The 14,601-nt window shown below is 39.0% G+C and overlaps 1 protein-coding gene across 1 annotated transcript in view; it reads left to right on the top strand.

The window, feature by feature from the left end:
* The window catches only part of adamts2a (ADAM metallopeptidase with thrombospondin type 1 motif, 2a), a 96,367-nt gene that overhangs the window by 30,948 nt on the left and 50,818 nt on the right, over positions 1–14,601 (top strand). The window contains exon 3 of the mRNA XM_056262114.1: positions 5,516–5,684. Coding sequence (XP_056118089.1) covers positions 5,516–5,684 — 169 coding nt within the window. The remainder of the gene's footprint in view (positions 1–5,515; positions 5,685–14,601) is intronic.

Genomic DNA, 14,601 nt, shown 5'->3' with positions numbered 1-14,601 from the left:
TCATGGTCCACACTCTGACATTATCCCATTGATGGATTGGACAGTAATACGTTAAGTGTTGTCTCTCCATCGTCATTAGTGTCATTACACCCAACCACCCACACGCCTCTCTTTCATCATTTGTAAAATTCTTTTTTTTACACTATATAAACAGCTTTCTAATAGCCTCCTGTGTTATGTCAGAGTCTGGCTTCTTATGGGCCTCATACCGGAGAAGGACTGCACTGCACTTCCTCACTGTCTCATGGACTCAGCTCTAACTGTAATACTTTGTCTTTGTCTCTCTCTCTCTCTCTTTCCCTGAACATCTATTTTCTCTCTTACACACAAGCACTTTGTCTTAATTATATCTCTCTTAGTTCTCATCTTAAATTTAAAGCATTGAGACTTTTGTTCTGTTACAAAACCTACGGAGGCAGCATTTTTGAAATGTGAAGACTGTTCCGTGATTTCTTTGTGTCCTAAAATACCTATTTTCACCTAATGCTGCTAAGGCAGCGTTATATGAATCCTTAGAAATCAATCCAAGAATTAGTTGCGACGAAGTGAAAACATAAAGATGGCGACGAGGTGAGAGAAATGTCAAATGTAAATAAACTTTAATTCAATATTGAACTAAAAAGCATCAAAATCAAAATGTTATGTAATTAAAAAAGTGATGTCTTTACCCAATATTTGAAAGTGTTATGTATATTGCTTAAAAGATTATTGCACTATTAGCTTAGCAAAATGCTAATGTCTGCCAATGTAGAGAGTGTGAATGCTGTCTTAAAAGGCGGCTGCCTGTGTAGGTTCCTTTGTGAAAAAGAAGTGTGCATAGTTGCATTGAAAGTGCACTTCACGATTCAATAATTTATTGTCATATACGGGGAAACAGTCATTACACCATAAAATAAAATTATTATTCTGCAAATCCTCCTGCAACCACAAACATTAATTATGGTCTGGACCAAAAAGATGCGACACAGCACAGACTACAGCCAATTGCAAACTACCATGTGCGTTCTGCGCCTGTATATACACAGATATACGAAATGTAATCAAAGCAGCGCTTGCTTACCATTTTGAATATAAGTTATGTTCATCTTAATTGTAAGCAGCTCATGTTGTTATGAATATATTCGTGTTGACTTACTGGCTCTCATCACTTTCGCTTTTATTTTCGAGCACTGACTCGTTCACTTAACTGAACATTCAATCAGAGTCCTCGACACTGATTCAGCTTGCTGAATCGGGCAAACTGCTGCCGACGTGAGCCCTCGACGACCCACCGTCAGCTCGGTGTGTCCCAGCCTATAGAAGCATCTGAGAATCCGGCTCAACATGCCAAATTTCCTCAACCCTCTCAAAAAGTGCAAGTGTGGTGTTGTGAGACCAGCTGAGATCCTCAGTTACATGAACTCCCAGGAATCTGAAGCTGCTCACTCTCTCCACCAATGTACAACGTTGAGTGCTGTTCCCTCTTTTTCCGTAGATCGACAATCATCTCCTTTGTTTTGTTAATGTTTAGGTAGAGATTGTTATCCTGGCACCACTTTGCTAGGTCTGCCACTTCCCTCCTGTATGCTGTCTTGTATTGACAATGCAAGAGTCAAACACTCTGTAAAGTCTACTCCAGCACATCCCAAAAATGTTCTCAAGTTTTTGGGATGTGTTGGAGTAGACTTTACAGAGGGTTTGACTCTTGCATTGTCAATACAAGATCACCTCCTGTTATCAGTCCAATGACTGTCGTGTCATGAGGCCACACAGTCATGGGTGAAGAGTGTTTATAGAAAAGGGTTTCTCAGGACACAGCCCTGTGGAATTCCTGTGTTTATGGTTATTGTCCTGAATGTGTAATTCCCAATTCTGACAGTCTGGGGTCTGCTCATTAGAAAGTTCAGAACCCAGTTACAGAGGGTGTATGGCACACCAAGGGTATCAAGGTATTGATGACCTTTGATGGTATCATTGTATTGAATGATGAACTATAATCAATGAACAGCATTCTAACATAACTGTCTTTGTTTTCCAGATGAGAAGGGCAGTGTGTTTTGTCAAGTCAAGTCAAATATATTTATATAGCGCTTTTCACAATACAGATTGTATCAAAGCTGCTTCACAGTATCAATCAAAACAACTTAACAGTGTTTGTTTATTACTGGAAAAGACATCCAAGTTTGGTAGAGCTGATCGGTGGTATGATGGGTCATTTAATTTGAATATCCCCAACTGAGCAAGCCAAAGGCAACAGTGGCAAGGAACCGAAAAACTCCATCAAGTGACCCGATGGTGTTTTGTTGTGGGTCAAAAACATTAATTTAATAAAAAATTTAACTATAGATAACATATTATAATACATTTAATTAAGTATATTTCTGTAAGTACTTTTTTTTTAGAAGTATGCTAAAGTGTACTTTTTTTACAAGTTGTATGGACTGCGGAGCAAGGCAGCTTGCTAAGTTTAGAGTAGAGCTTTTGTCTTAAATGTCATGATTGAATGATGAACTGTTTCCCCTCTATGATACCTCAGTTCAAATTGGAAACTAAATTGACACTCATTGTATTTTTTTCCTGGCTGTAGATTGGGTGTAAATGAAAAATATTTCTCACTCTTTGAAGTGAAGACAGTAATTTGCTAGGCGGTGGGGTATTGAGAGATACCTTGCGGAAATATTTTGGCTATCAATTCCTGTTAAATTTGACAACAAGAAAAGTTATGTTAGAGCCAAAATTGCCTGGTGGAGCCAAGGAAACTAGAAGCCGTAATGGCAATAGAATAGCTACAGTGCTCTTTGTTTTGTAGCTGTCAGAGTCAAACAAATATCAGCTTTATGAGCAATCACACATACAGAGGGTTATGGATTTCTTATTGGACTGGGAGGGTGGCCAGTTCCCACACATTCATGCACATACAAACACAGATAATGCTTCTGAATCTTCTCATGAACTCTCTTGGATATGTTGGCAGATAGTGACACTTCAGACCGGCTGATGTCCACCCAACCACAGTTTCGCTGGTATGGAGGTCTTAGATGAAGTTGGATGGTGCAGCTGGCCTGGCTTGTTCTGTTGGAGGTTTTGTGTTGTATTTTTTTCGCTTAGACTGTAACAAACCATAACATTTTACTATAGATTGTTCATTTGAAACCATTAGAGGCTAACTGTGTGTGCTCGAGAGGGCCAAAAGATAGGCATTAGCCATAGATTCTCCATGAGGAAAGAGGGGCTTTGGTTTTGATGACGGGTTCCATTTCAGATTACAGGATCTGGAGATGTCCCAAAGGAGTCCAAATGGAAAGAATTAGTCGGTTGAAACGCAGACATGTTCGATTGTCCTCTAAAATTGTATAGTGACTAGTTTTTCCAAGTAGTCGGTCAGCCTCAGTTTTTTGCACAAACTATGAAAATGTGGTTTTCGGTAAAATGTTATTGGAAACAATGCATTTTGCCCAGACTCTGAACAAGAATTTTTCAAAGGTGCTCAGATTTTTCTTTTACATCTGCCCACTTAAACAGAAAGGGTCCATCTGACTGACTTGAATGATTGACGTAAGGGTAATTTATGGATACATCTACACTAACTTGGATACATTTGTTCATCGACTAAAACAAAATGCTCTGAAAGGGATCCCAACAAAATTGTTTCTCTTTGTTGCATCTTTTTTTCTATGTTTTGGCTATCCGTCCACAAACATTTTTATCCTGTGAAAATGGAGCTTTTTGAAGACACTCTACCAAGAGGATACATTTGAAAACTTCATATTACATTCCTGTAAAGATAACAAAAATGATTTTGGAAACACTTGAAACACTTGTGTGCAGAGAAGAGCATTTTGGAGAGAAAAAAACACCATTTTAGTAAACTACTGTTTGATGAACAATAAAACTTATATTTTACTACTTTTTACCAAAAGGTGAAACCCTTGAAATATATATATAGACATTTAAGAAATAAACTGCAGTTTTTCTTCTTTCAAAACATTGACAACTTCCGACCTCAGACATTTGAACGATAGCGTGTGTGTGTGTGTATTTTTTTTACTTCAATCTTAAACTATCTTGTGCATTATTGCTCAAGTAAATTGCTATTGTATTTTGATATTGATATTGATATGATATTGATATTACTAATCTCATATGTTTTGATATTTTTATTGGTAAATAAGGAAAAAATACTTACTTTGCAGAGTGTATGACATGTTATGCAGATCACGCATTATACTATTAATTGCTTCTTTAACCTCCGGTGACACTGTCATTTCCATTTGCAATAGAGACGACACACACTGTTTTGAGTGGATTTTAGGAGAGGACTAAAGTCTATGCGAGTCTATTTTGTTTTTACATCAGCACTTTCAGTCAATGTAGACCAACGGCAACGGCAGCCCTTCATGTAGTGGTGTCGATTTATGCAGCGCACGGGCATTTCCTTCGTAATGAACCCTCGGGGGAAGCAGGAGGGAGTGAGGGAGGTGGCGGGACCACTCGCTGTGTAATATTTCCTGGGAGACCAAGCTAAACGACTAGCTCAGCGGCCTGCACTCTGCCGGGCTTCAGTATTGTGATGACTTGAGGGGGCTCCGGCGTGACTTTAACAGCCCTGTTTGAAGTTCACATTTGATATTCCACCACATCAGAGAAGAGGTCTAACATTGCTATTCAATTCGTGCTCTCATTGGGGCTGTCTAATTTGCTATGGAAGCAAAGCAAAGGGAAAAGACCCTGTGCTCTGGCAGGGAAAAGCCAATAAGTCGTAGGGACTGCGACATGTCCTACAATTGATTAGCTCTGTGTGTCTAAAGCCTTGTAGACTCTCTCTCTCTCTCTCTCTCTCTCTCTCTCTCTCTCTCTCTCTCTCTCTCTCTCTCTCTCTCTCTCTCTCTCTCTCTCTCTCTCTCTCTCTCTCTCTCTCTCTCTCTCTCTCTCTCTCTCTCTCTCTCTCTCTCTCTCTCTCTCTCTCTCTCTCTCTCTCTCTCTCTCTCATTACGTTCTCAGCACCCCTAGCAGTGGATGCGGCTCGTCGCTCAAAGCCAACGAATCTCAACTAGACACAGCGAGATCGGAACATGAGCTGTCAAGTGTATCTGTCAGTGAGTTTGTTCACTCTGGCAGAGAGATTCATATTGATCTTTGCTCGCGGTTTGGATTTCCCCCTTTGCCCTCATAGACTATTCTCACCGTCATCTTTAACTGCACAAACAAGACGATCTCATGTTTGCTCCCTTAAAGCAGCGAATTGTTCTGAAACATTAGCGAGAGTTTGTTTTTGCTAATGACAGGCAATGTCACAGAGTTTTAGAGATGGTCGGGGCCCGAACACACGAGTTAGATGCAGAAAAGGGATGGATCGATTCAGAGATCGGGTTGCTCGAGGGTTTCTTCCAAAGCTGATGAAAACATGATATAGCAGGCTTACAGAAATAGCCTTTATAGCTGATTCGCTTAATGGACTTGTTGTGCAATCTTTGTGCTGTACCTGCCTTTGAAATTCCTAATCTCTACCTCTCTTTCTCTCTTTCAAACCTGTCAGGCGGGGATGATCCGTGCAGGTCAAGAGGAGTTTTTTATCGAGCCACTGGAGAGAGGAGGCGACATGACAGGAGAGGAGGAAGGAGGACCCGGGCGTCATCACATCGTCTACCGCTCCTCTGACATCAAGAAGCCGCCCGTCAATCAACTCGCTGACTTTCACCCCAGAGGTCAGATCACCTTTATGACACCAGCTCTTCATGGAGCGCTGCAGCGAGTCCTTCACATGCATGCTGATGACTAGGGAGAGATGCTGAGGTTCAATTTCAATGCTGGTTTATGGCGGTTTGGTGTCGGTTTGGCTTTGTCTTTTTGATGAAACTGGTTGGCCAAGGGAGGATTGATAGTAAAGTTAACAGGGTTCAGCAGTAAGGCATTTTCTTCTTGCCTGGTCAACCCAGTAGTTCAAATTTTTACTTGCTTTACCAACAGTTTCTCTGTGCCCATAAAAGGATTAGAAATACATTCATTTTAATGTACATTCATTTTAATCAACTTTAACAGCTCACTGACCCCCTCCTTCCTCCGCAATTGCTGAGAGGTTTTAGTTTAAATAAACCAAATTCCTGCCAGAATAGGCACTGGAAAACAAAACAAATCTACAACATCTAGGCTATATACTGTAAATAGACATTATACAGTTAGGAAATTCCATGCATTTATATACACTTTTGCTTTAAAATAATGGCATACATGGCTAAACATTACTGATTGGTTTGTTAGTTTCAATCCATTCTCACTGATGCTACCAAGACTCAAATCATTCTCAAATCTCAAATCTTATTGCAATTTCGACAAAACCTCCTCTATATAAACCAACAGTTAAAAAAAAGGTGATAAACAAGAATTTGCTATTAAATCTCTGAGAAAAACAAATGTTTAAGTTTGAGGCATAAACATGTATGTATGGTTGCACTGGCCCTCTCACATTGACCCATATATGAATGGGGTAAGATAAAATATTTGGCATGATTGCTGTGAAGCACATTACATTTTAAAGCGTGTTAAATGTAACCCTTTTAGCAATACTGCTTAGGCTGTATCCATTTGAACTAGTTTACAATCAGAGCTTCACTGTCTATCAAAGCTAAAAGCCAAGTCTTGTAGTGTAAAAGAAATAGTTTCTTCAAAAACTGACAATTCAGGTGAGTAAATATTGTAACGTTTTGGTTGAACTATTCCTTACTAAATCAGGATACAGTACGTGGATGAAGTAAAGAAAGTTCTCAGGGCTGAGTCATTGCCCAGGCTGTTCGTACGTCCCTCCACCCCCTTATTTGTCTCGCTCAGCATCCCGTGTGAGGAGAGGAGCAGTAGAGTGACTGGATAAAGTCATAAACTTCTCTAAAAAGGATTCACATGTCACTTTGAGTTTGAGCGGTCGAGTTCAGCCGGGGGATATGGAGAGGCTCGACATGTGTCACAGTCCCTTCGCGTTTTCATTTTTCTTCTCAGCCTTGTTGTTTCAGAGGGCTGCATGAATTGCTTAACTGCAGTGCTGCATAACGACCATTTGACAGAAATTCTTTCTTATCCTTTTTAAAGGACTTTAGGATTAGCACTGTAATCATTTCCAGTGTATGTTACTTTTAAAAGTAACACTTTTAAAAAGCAATTTACTTTTCTTTTTCTTTTTTTTACCTTTTCCAAGTCATCTCAATGGCAAAAAGTGTCCCAATCACCCTGAATTCATCCCTACTATTCAAAAATGTGGGGTTGTTACAATATTGTAATGTTTTTGAACCTAGGAGGCATTTATGTGATCAAAAATACAGTACAGGAAATATTATTGTGAAAAATTATTTCAATTTAAAACATCTGTTTTCTGTTTGAATACATTTTAAAATAAATTTTAATTTTCAGCAGCAAGTACTAAATATTTCTTATTAATATCAATGTTTAAAACAGTTGTTGCTGCTTAATATTTGAATGTTCAAAAGAACGTTTATTTGAACTAGAAATCATTTGTAAAATGATATGTTAATGTCTCTGATGTCACTTTTGATCAATTTAATGCATCATTGCTAAACAAAAGTGCATGGTAGTGCACTTTGCTAGCAATAACAACAATCGGTGTTTCCAAAATTCTTTGAATGCGGGATAAATGAATGTATACAAGAATGAAAATAGTGAGGAACAAATTAATGAATAAACCCATAACGGACCAAAGTCTCAAGTTTGCCTAGGTTTGCATAGGTTTTTTTGACAAGATATATGCTGGTTGCCTTGACACTGACAGCTTGTTACTTTTTAATTGTGTTTAAAATTAAGATTCTAAGACATAATTTCAAAGTGAAATGTGTATGGTCAGTAGACTGAAGTCAGCAACTATTATAAGCGTTTTCTCTCACATTTCAGGCGATTGTTTCTACACAGCAGTTGATACTTCTGTTTTTTCTTTTCTTCTTTTTTTCCGAACACATCAAATTAAAGTCATAATAACCTTTAGGGGTGTGTCCGTTTATCAGATTCAGCTTTATTCAGCTTTAACTTGAGTGGAAAGGTTACACGTGTGGCAGTAGGCTTGATGTTTAATTGCATTGTGGAAGTGCGGTTTTGCCCAAGCCGGTACTAAAAATAACAGGACAATATATCTGTAAGTGAATCTCTGTGTCTTGAGCGAGGAGGTCTTTGGCGACATCAGCTGGAGCGCGTGTGTGCGTATGAGAAGCTGCTGCTCTCATTGAATTCCAGCAGAGACTTGCTGGACTCAGGCAGCCAGTGTCTACGTGGCAAAGCTTGATGAGAGTTTAAGTTCGGCTTGGCAGACGTGCACAATTCAGAATTGCTGCAAAAATGGTGGGAGGAGAGAAGGGTGAGAGGTTTTTTCCTTAAGTTTCATAATCAGATATTCTGAAAAAACTCCTCCGCTCTGTTTATATAATTTCTTTATAGTTTATTTGGTTTAGATAACTGCTTTAGAGGGTTTGTTTTGTGAATTACCATGAACTTGTATGGACCAGATTTGACCTTGACTTAGTCTTTGGCCTTCTAGTATTGACTCTATAATGATGTATCTCATGCTAACATGCAAACAGGGGGTTAGATAGTGTATGAATGTCTTATTTTATTGTACTTTTTGGAAGTGTCTGCCAGTCTCAAGCATTTATATGACTTTAGAAGCTGTGGCTAGATAGTATGAATGTCTAATTTTATTGTACTTTTTGGAAGTGTCTGCCAGTCTCAAGCATTTATATGACTTTAGAAGCTGTGGCTGCACTCTTTCTAGAAAGCTCTTATTCTGTTCACTTACACAATCATAAAAGGACTTCCTGTTACTGTAACCTGAGAAAGAGGGATAGCCTTCACAATACTGAATCATCAATACTTTGTGCTTTCTCTACAAACATTGCTTTTGGTATCAGAATAATACAGGTGAATCTAGAGTTTCCCTCTGTGGAACGTTTCACATTTGAGGACGGCTGTTTTTCAAACTAAATGGCGGACATGCTAATTATTTAGCATGTTTCAATCCAAGTTGCAAGTTTAATTAGGCATTCTGTCTAATACCAATAAGCCGATAATTAGGCCTATTTCCATGATTTCATTTTCACGGATGCAAAGCTAATATTAAAATTCTATACTATTTAAAAATAAAACACTTAAGATATGAATCAATTGTTCTAAATACAAACATTTTTTATTTGGGCATCACAACATTATAACGTATTTTACATCATAATGTTTATTCTGTAAATTACAGAATAAAGTACTTTTATTTTTCTATCATTGTTATATGCAGAAGAAAAACAAAAATTGTACACTAGATGTGTAAAGTGTAAGTGTAAACATTTTGGAAATTTTATTTGATACATTTCTTGATTTCTTATTCATGTTTGCTAAATGTTTGGTAAATGTGGATGCAAATCTATCTATTGAAAGCAATTAGGTCTCATAACAAATATAATTGAAGATGACCTTACATATAAAGGTGGAAAAATCTGAGCCTTTTTGCCTTGTCACTTGTCACTGCATTTGAGAAGAGTGTCGTTTCTGCACTTTTGTGACATTTCAGCCCACACATATCAAGCTGCAGCTTACCAAATATGCCATAATGCCTCCAGATAGCCATCGAAGATCATATAGGCCTGTGCGTGTGGTTGTGTGTGTGTTCACGGCTTTAGAAAATGTGTGACAGCATGTGTTTTTCATTTAACGTTTTCCCGATCCCTGAAACAAAAACATTCCGGTTGTTCCATTGACTAATAGATGTTGGCTTGGTCTTACAGAAAGGAGGAGCACCGACTTCCTCAAGTGCTGCAAATATCTCCATTTGTGCTGGGCCACCTTTGAAGCAGTGCAATGTCTTAAGAAGGAGAAAGGAGACCTAATGAAGAATGATCTTTCTGTGCCTCGAAATTCCGGCTTGTGAGATGAGCTAACTCAACAATGCTCTGATAACTGATGGTGCTTATGTGAATGAGACATTAACTTACAGATTACAGGGTTTATAGGTTTAAGATTGATAGCCAAGGTAAAAATGTGATGAAGTACTCCTGAGAGATGATGGGAAAATCGAGGTAATCGATCTACGATTCACATTCATTTGTTTGTTGTGCTTGTACAACTAGTCATTTTAAGTTGACAATGTTGCACGCACAACTAGTCATTTTAAGTTGACAATGTTGTAGAAAATGGCATATGTTGGATGCTGGTTTGTTGATGTGAACCAGCAGATGTGAATGGTCAACCAATTTTACCTGAAATCCTGTAATATATATATATATATATATATATATATGAATGAAATCAATTTTATTTTGTTACGTCCCAGATGTAAAATTTGTCTAGGTTAAAGGGAGTAGACAGTGAAAATAAAATAAATGTGCCTGAGCCCGTTCCCAGCCCCGTACGACAGACACATCAAATTGTAGCTCAAAATGTATTAACATAATATATATAGGTATTATTGACAAAATTAAACAAAAAGGGAAAAAAAACTAATTACCTCAGGAGGGGGGGGGGGGGGGCCAAAATAACAAACACAAGTACCCTCTGACTAGTTGGGGAATAAAACTTTTTAGTCTGCCAAAAGAAAACAAATAAACCACAGAAAGTTACACTAACTCCCTAACTAGCCAAAAACAGGAGAAAAGATATTACAAAAATAAAAATAGGCACCCACCTCCCTACAGCTTCCAGACCGTTTGGTATACGAAAGTAAAGCAGCAACAACAAACCAAAAAGAAGTGGTAGTAGGCTACAATAAGCCTTAGCCTGGTGAACAACAAGAAGTCTTAAGATTGTACAACACAACACAATACAACAGCAAGTAGACCAACAAGTGAGAAACAGTCACAACACTCTGGAAGGCAAGCTTCAGTTTGAATGTCCTCCGAAGCCTCTTTTCAATGTGTAGCGTCTCCGGTATAACGAGCAGCAGGTGCGTTCAATCATCTCTCTCTCTCTCACCTGGTAGAGCTGCAGAGTTGCAGAGAGGGGGAAAAGAGAAAACACACACAAAACCCCAACACTGCCATAACACAACCACTGAACGTAACACCCCCACCCATAAGTTTTCAGACATCAACCCATGTCTTGAAAATAAATCACAAATATATATATTTTTTTTCACTCTAGAGGATATACTCTTGAAAGGGCATCAGCTACAGTATTTTCAGAACCTTTACAATACTGGATATTCAAGTTGTATTCTTGAATAACCAGTGACCATCTCATCAGGCGTTGATTCGAATTCCGCATTCGATTTAGAAACACAAGAGGATTATGGTCTGTATAGACAGTAACGGGACTACCACCAAGATAAATTTCGAAGTGCTGTAAAGCTAACACCAAAGCTAGGGCCTCCTTCTCAATAGTACTATACCGTTGCTGTGTGTTGGTGAACTTTTTAGAGAAGTAACTCACAGGATGCTCAATGCCATAAGTATCCTCCTGCAGTAACACTGCCCCAGCACCTGAGTAACTAGCATCTACCTGCAGCTTAAACGGGAGAGTGAAACAGGGAGCAGAAAGTACAGGAGCACTACTCAAAAGATCTTTAGCAGCATCAAAAGCAGACTCACATTCGGCGGACCAAAAAAACTTCTTGGCAGTACTAAGCAGATCAGTCAAAGGAGTCACCACTGTAGCGAAATTCTTACAGAAGCTCCGATAGTATCCTACCATTCCGAGAAAACGCCGCAATTCCCTCTTATTGAGGGGAGGAGGAAAGTCTAGAATAGCTGCTACTTTAGTTTCCACTGGTTTCACTTGACCCTGGCCTACCTTTTTACCTAAATAGGTAACAACTGCTTTGGCAAACTCACATTTAAGCAGGTTAAGGGTCAGAGATGCACTAGCTAATGCATTGAAAACTTTACCAAGGGTACTTAGATGTTCTTCCCAAGTGTGGGAGTAAACTACAACATCATCTAAGTATACTTCGCAGTCAGGAATTCCTGACAACACTCGATGCATCAACCTTTGGAATGTTGCAGGAGCATTGCGCATCCCGAAGGCCATAACAGAGTATTGCAGCTGGTTGTCAGGGGTCACAAAGGCAGAGATCTCAGATGCACGGGCAGTTAATGGCACTTGCCAATAACCTTTCAGTAGGTCAAGCTTTGTCACAAAGTGTGCACTACCAATCCGGTCAACACAGTCCTCCATCCTAGGCAGAGGAAAGGAATCTGGTTTTGTCACACTATTTATCTTGCGATAATCGGTACAGAAACGAAAAGTCGAGTCTTGTTTAGGCACTAACAAACAAGGAGAACTCCAAGGACTATGGCTAGGTGTGGCAAGACCATGTTTTAAAAGATACTCCACTTCCTTCCTCATCACTTCACGTTTCTTTGGATTAACACGGTACGGGTGCTGCTTTATGGGGGGGCTGTTACATACATCTATGTCATGTTCGGCCATAGAGGTTCTACCAGGAACATCTGAAAAGAGCATGGGGTACTTATTAAACAACTGCTTGATAGCTTCTTTTTGATCCTGAGGCAAGTATGCAAGGTAGTCATCAAGTTGGCTTAGCACCGTTGAATTTTGAAAACGTTCAACAGGTAATTCACCCACATCCGCATCATCAACAGAAGAGCAAAAACGCAACCGGCAACACCACAGCAGGCTTGACAGGCACATCTTCCCTGTCAGATGTAGTTACTGCCCCACACTTACCTACATAAGACTTTACCATGTTGATGTGGCAAACTCTACTCTTTTTCCTACGATCTGGAGTAGTAATTACATAGTCTCACTCAACTTTTTCTCAACACTGTAGGGCCCAGCAAACCTAGCATGTAGTGCCGAGGAAGGAACAGGAAGTAAGACAAGCACTTGATCACCAGGCTCGAAACTACGCTTGGTAGTCTTCTTATCAAACCGTGTCTTCATTTTGGATTGGGTACTCGCGAGATGAGCTTTAGCAATTTCACACACTCTATGCAGTCGTTCACGGAAACTACTGACGTAATCCAAGAGGTTGGTAGCCTGTGGAGTTTTTGACATGAGTTCCTCACGAAGAAGCTTTAGCGGTCCACGAACTGTGTGACCAAACACTAGTTCGGACGGACTAAAACCTAATGACTCTTGTACAGTTTCTCTAACAGCAAACAGCAGCAAAGGCAAACCTTCCACCCAGTCTTTACCAGTACTCACACAGTATGTACGAAGCATAGACTTAAGAGTCTGGTGGAATCGTTCTAATGCCCCTTGTGACTCTGGGTGATATGCGCTAGACATTTGGTGAGAAACTTTTAACTCTCTCAGAACCTGAGCAAACAGCTTTGAGGTGAAGTTAGAGCCCTGATCAGTTTGAATGATCTTCGGTAAACCAAACGTTGAACAGGGCTCTAACTTCACCTCAAAGCTGTTTGCTTTGTTGTTGTAGGTTAATTAGATTTCCTTCAAACAGGTAGTGGTCTTTTGTTTGTTGTTTTGGCTTTACCCGCTCCTGAAGAGCATGCTTCATTTCCCTTTTCTTTTTCTGGAGTTGTTTGTTTAGTTTTCTTTTTCCACTATATCAATGTTATCACTTATTTATTGTAAATACATTTATAATACATCTTACTTTTGTACTGGGACTCAGATAAGTTAACTTCTCTTTGTTGCTGTTAACTTTTGCTTTAAAACGTTACTTCCCTTTTGCCCCTAGAAAACTAATTGGGAACGTAACAATTTATACAATATAGGCGCTAAAGCGCTTTATACAATATAGGTTGTTTCAAAGCACCTTTACAATAGAAACAAATTAAAATTATGCTGTAAAGCAGCTTTAACAAGTCAAAAGTGTCATTATTATTCAGCTCAAGTCAGTTTAGTATTGATTCAGTTCAGTTCCATAACTGTTCATAAATCCGTTGTGCACATACTGTATACAGTGTATTTGTTCACATACATGTATACGTGTATCTATACACTCAGTGGAGTGTAACTCCTGCACTCCACTGCACACTGAACAAGCAAAATACACAAGAGAATAGTGTTTTACATGTTTCACATCTGCGTGTAGTTTGGTGTGTATGTAGCTAATCATTTTATGTTTGTGTAGAGTTACTACACACAAATAGCATTTTTAGAAGAGTTAAAATAGTTTTGAATGAAGTGTTTACTTTTGCAAGAGATATGTGACGTTTTGCATCTTGTGTGCATGTTTTGTGGTTTTGTGTGTAGAGTTTAGAGAAAAGGAGCCATAGTTTCAAAAACTGTGTGTAACCATTTTTGAAATCTACTATTTTTCCAGTATAAAAACCATTACGTCTATGGAGAGTGCCCACAAAGATAGTAAATCAGGTGTGTGTGTGCGTGGGTGTGTGTGTGTGTGTGTGTGTGTGCAGGCTCACATTCCTCTGTGCTGAGTCACTCCTTCATTGAGGATATTCTTGCTTGTCTAAGCAGACGGACCTTCATTCATTCTGCAGGCAACATAATTTTTCAATCTGTGTTGTTGTAAAGTTGGTCCATTCATAACCCAAGGGAGTTAACCAATCAATTTTGTCATTGTTCTTGTCTTTGTTGAAATCAGTGCAGATTGGAGTTTAATGAACTTTCATTGCATCACCTGTTTGTTGAACATTTTAAGTTCTGTATCTTACAGTTTAATTTACTTTGACGTAGCACGCATTTTTTCAGACTATTTTT

Source organism: Rhinichthys klamathensis, unplaced genomic scaffold, assembly GCF_029890125.1.
Source record: "Rhinichthys klamathensis goyatoka isolate OS25496 unplaced genomic scaffold, OSU_Roscu_1.1 h1tg000191l_1, whole genome shotgun sequence".
In the NCBI taxonomy this organism is placed as follows: Eukaryota; Metazoa; Chordata; class Actinopteri; order Cypriniformes; family Leuciscidae; genus Rhinichthys; species Rhinichthys klamathensis.
The sequence above is the reverse complement of the archived record's forward strand: the minus strand, read 5'-3'. Positions and strand labels throughout refer to the sequence as shown.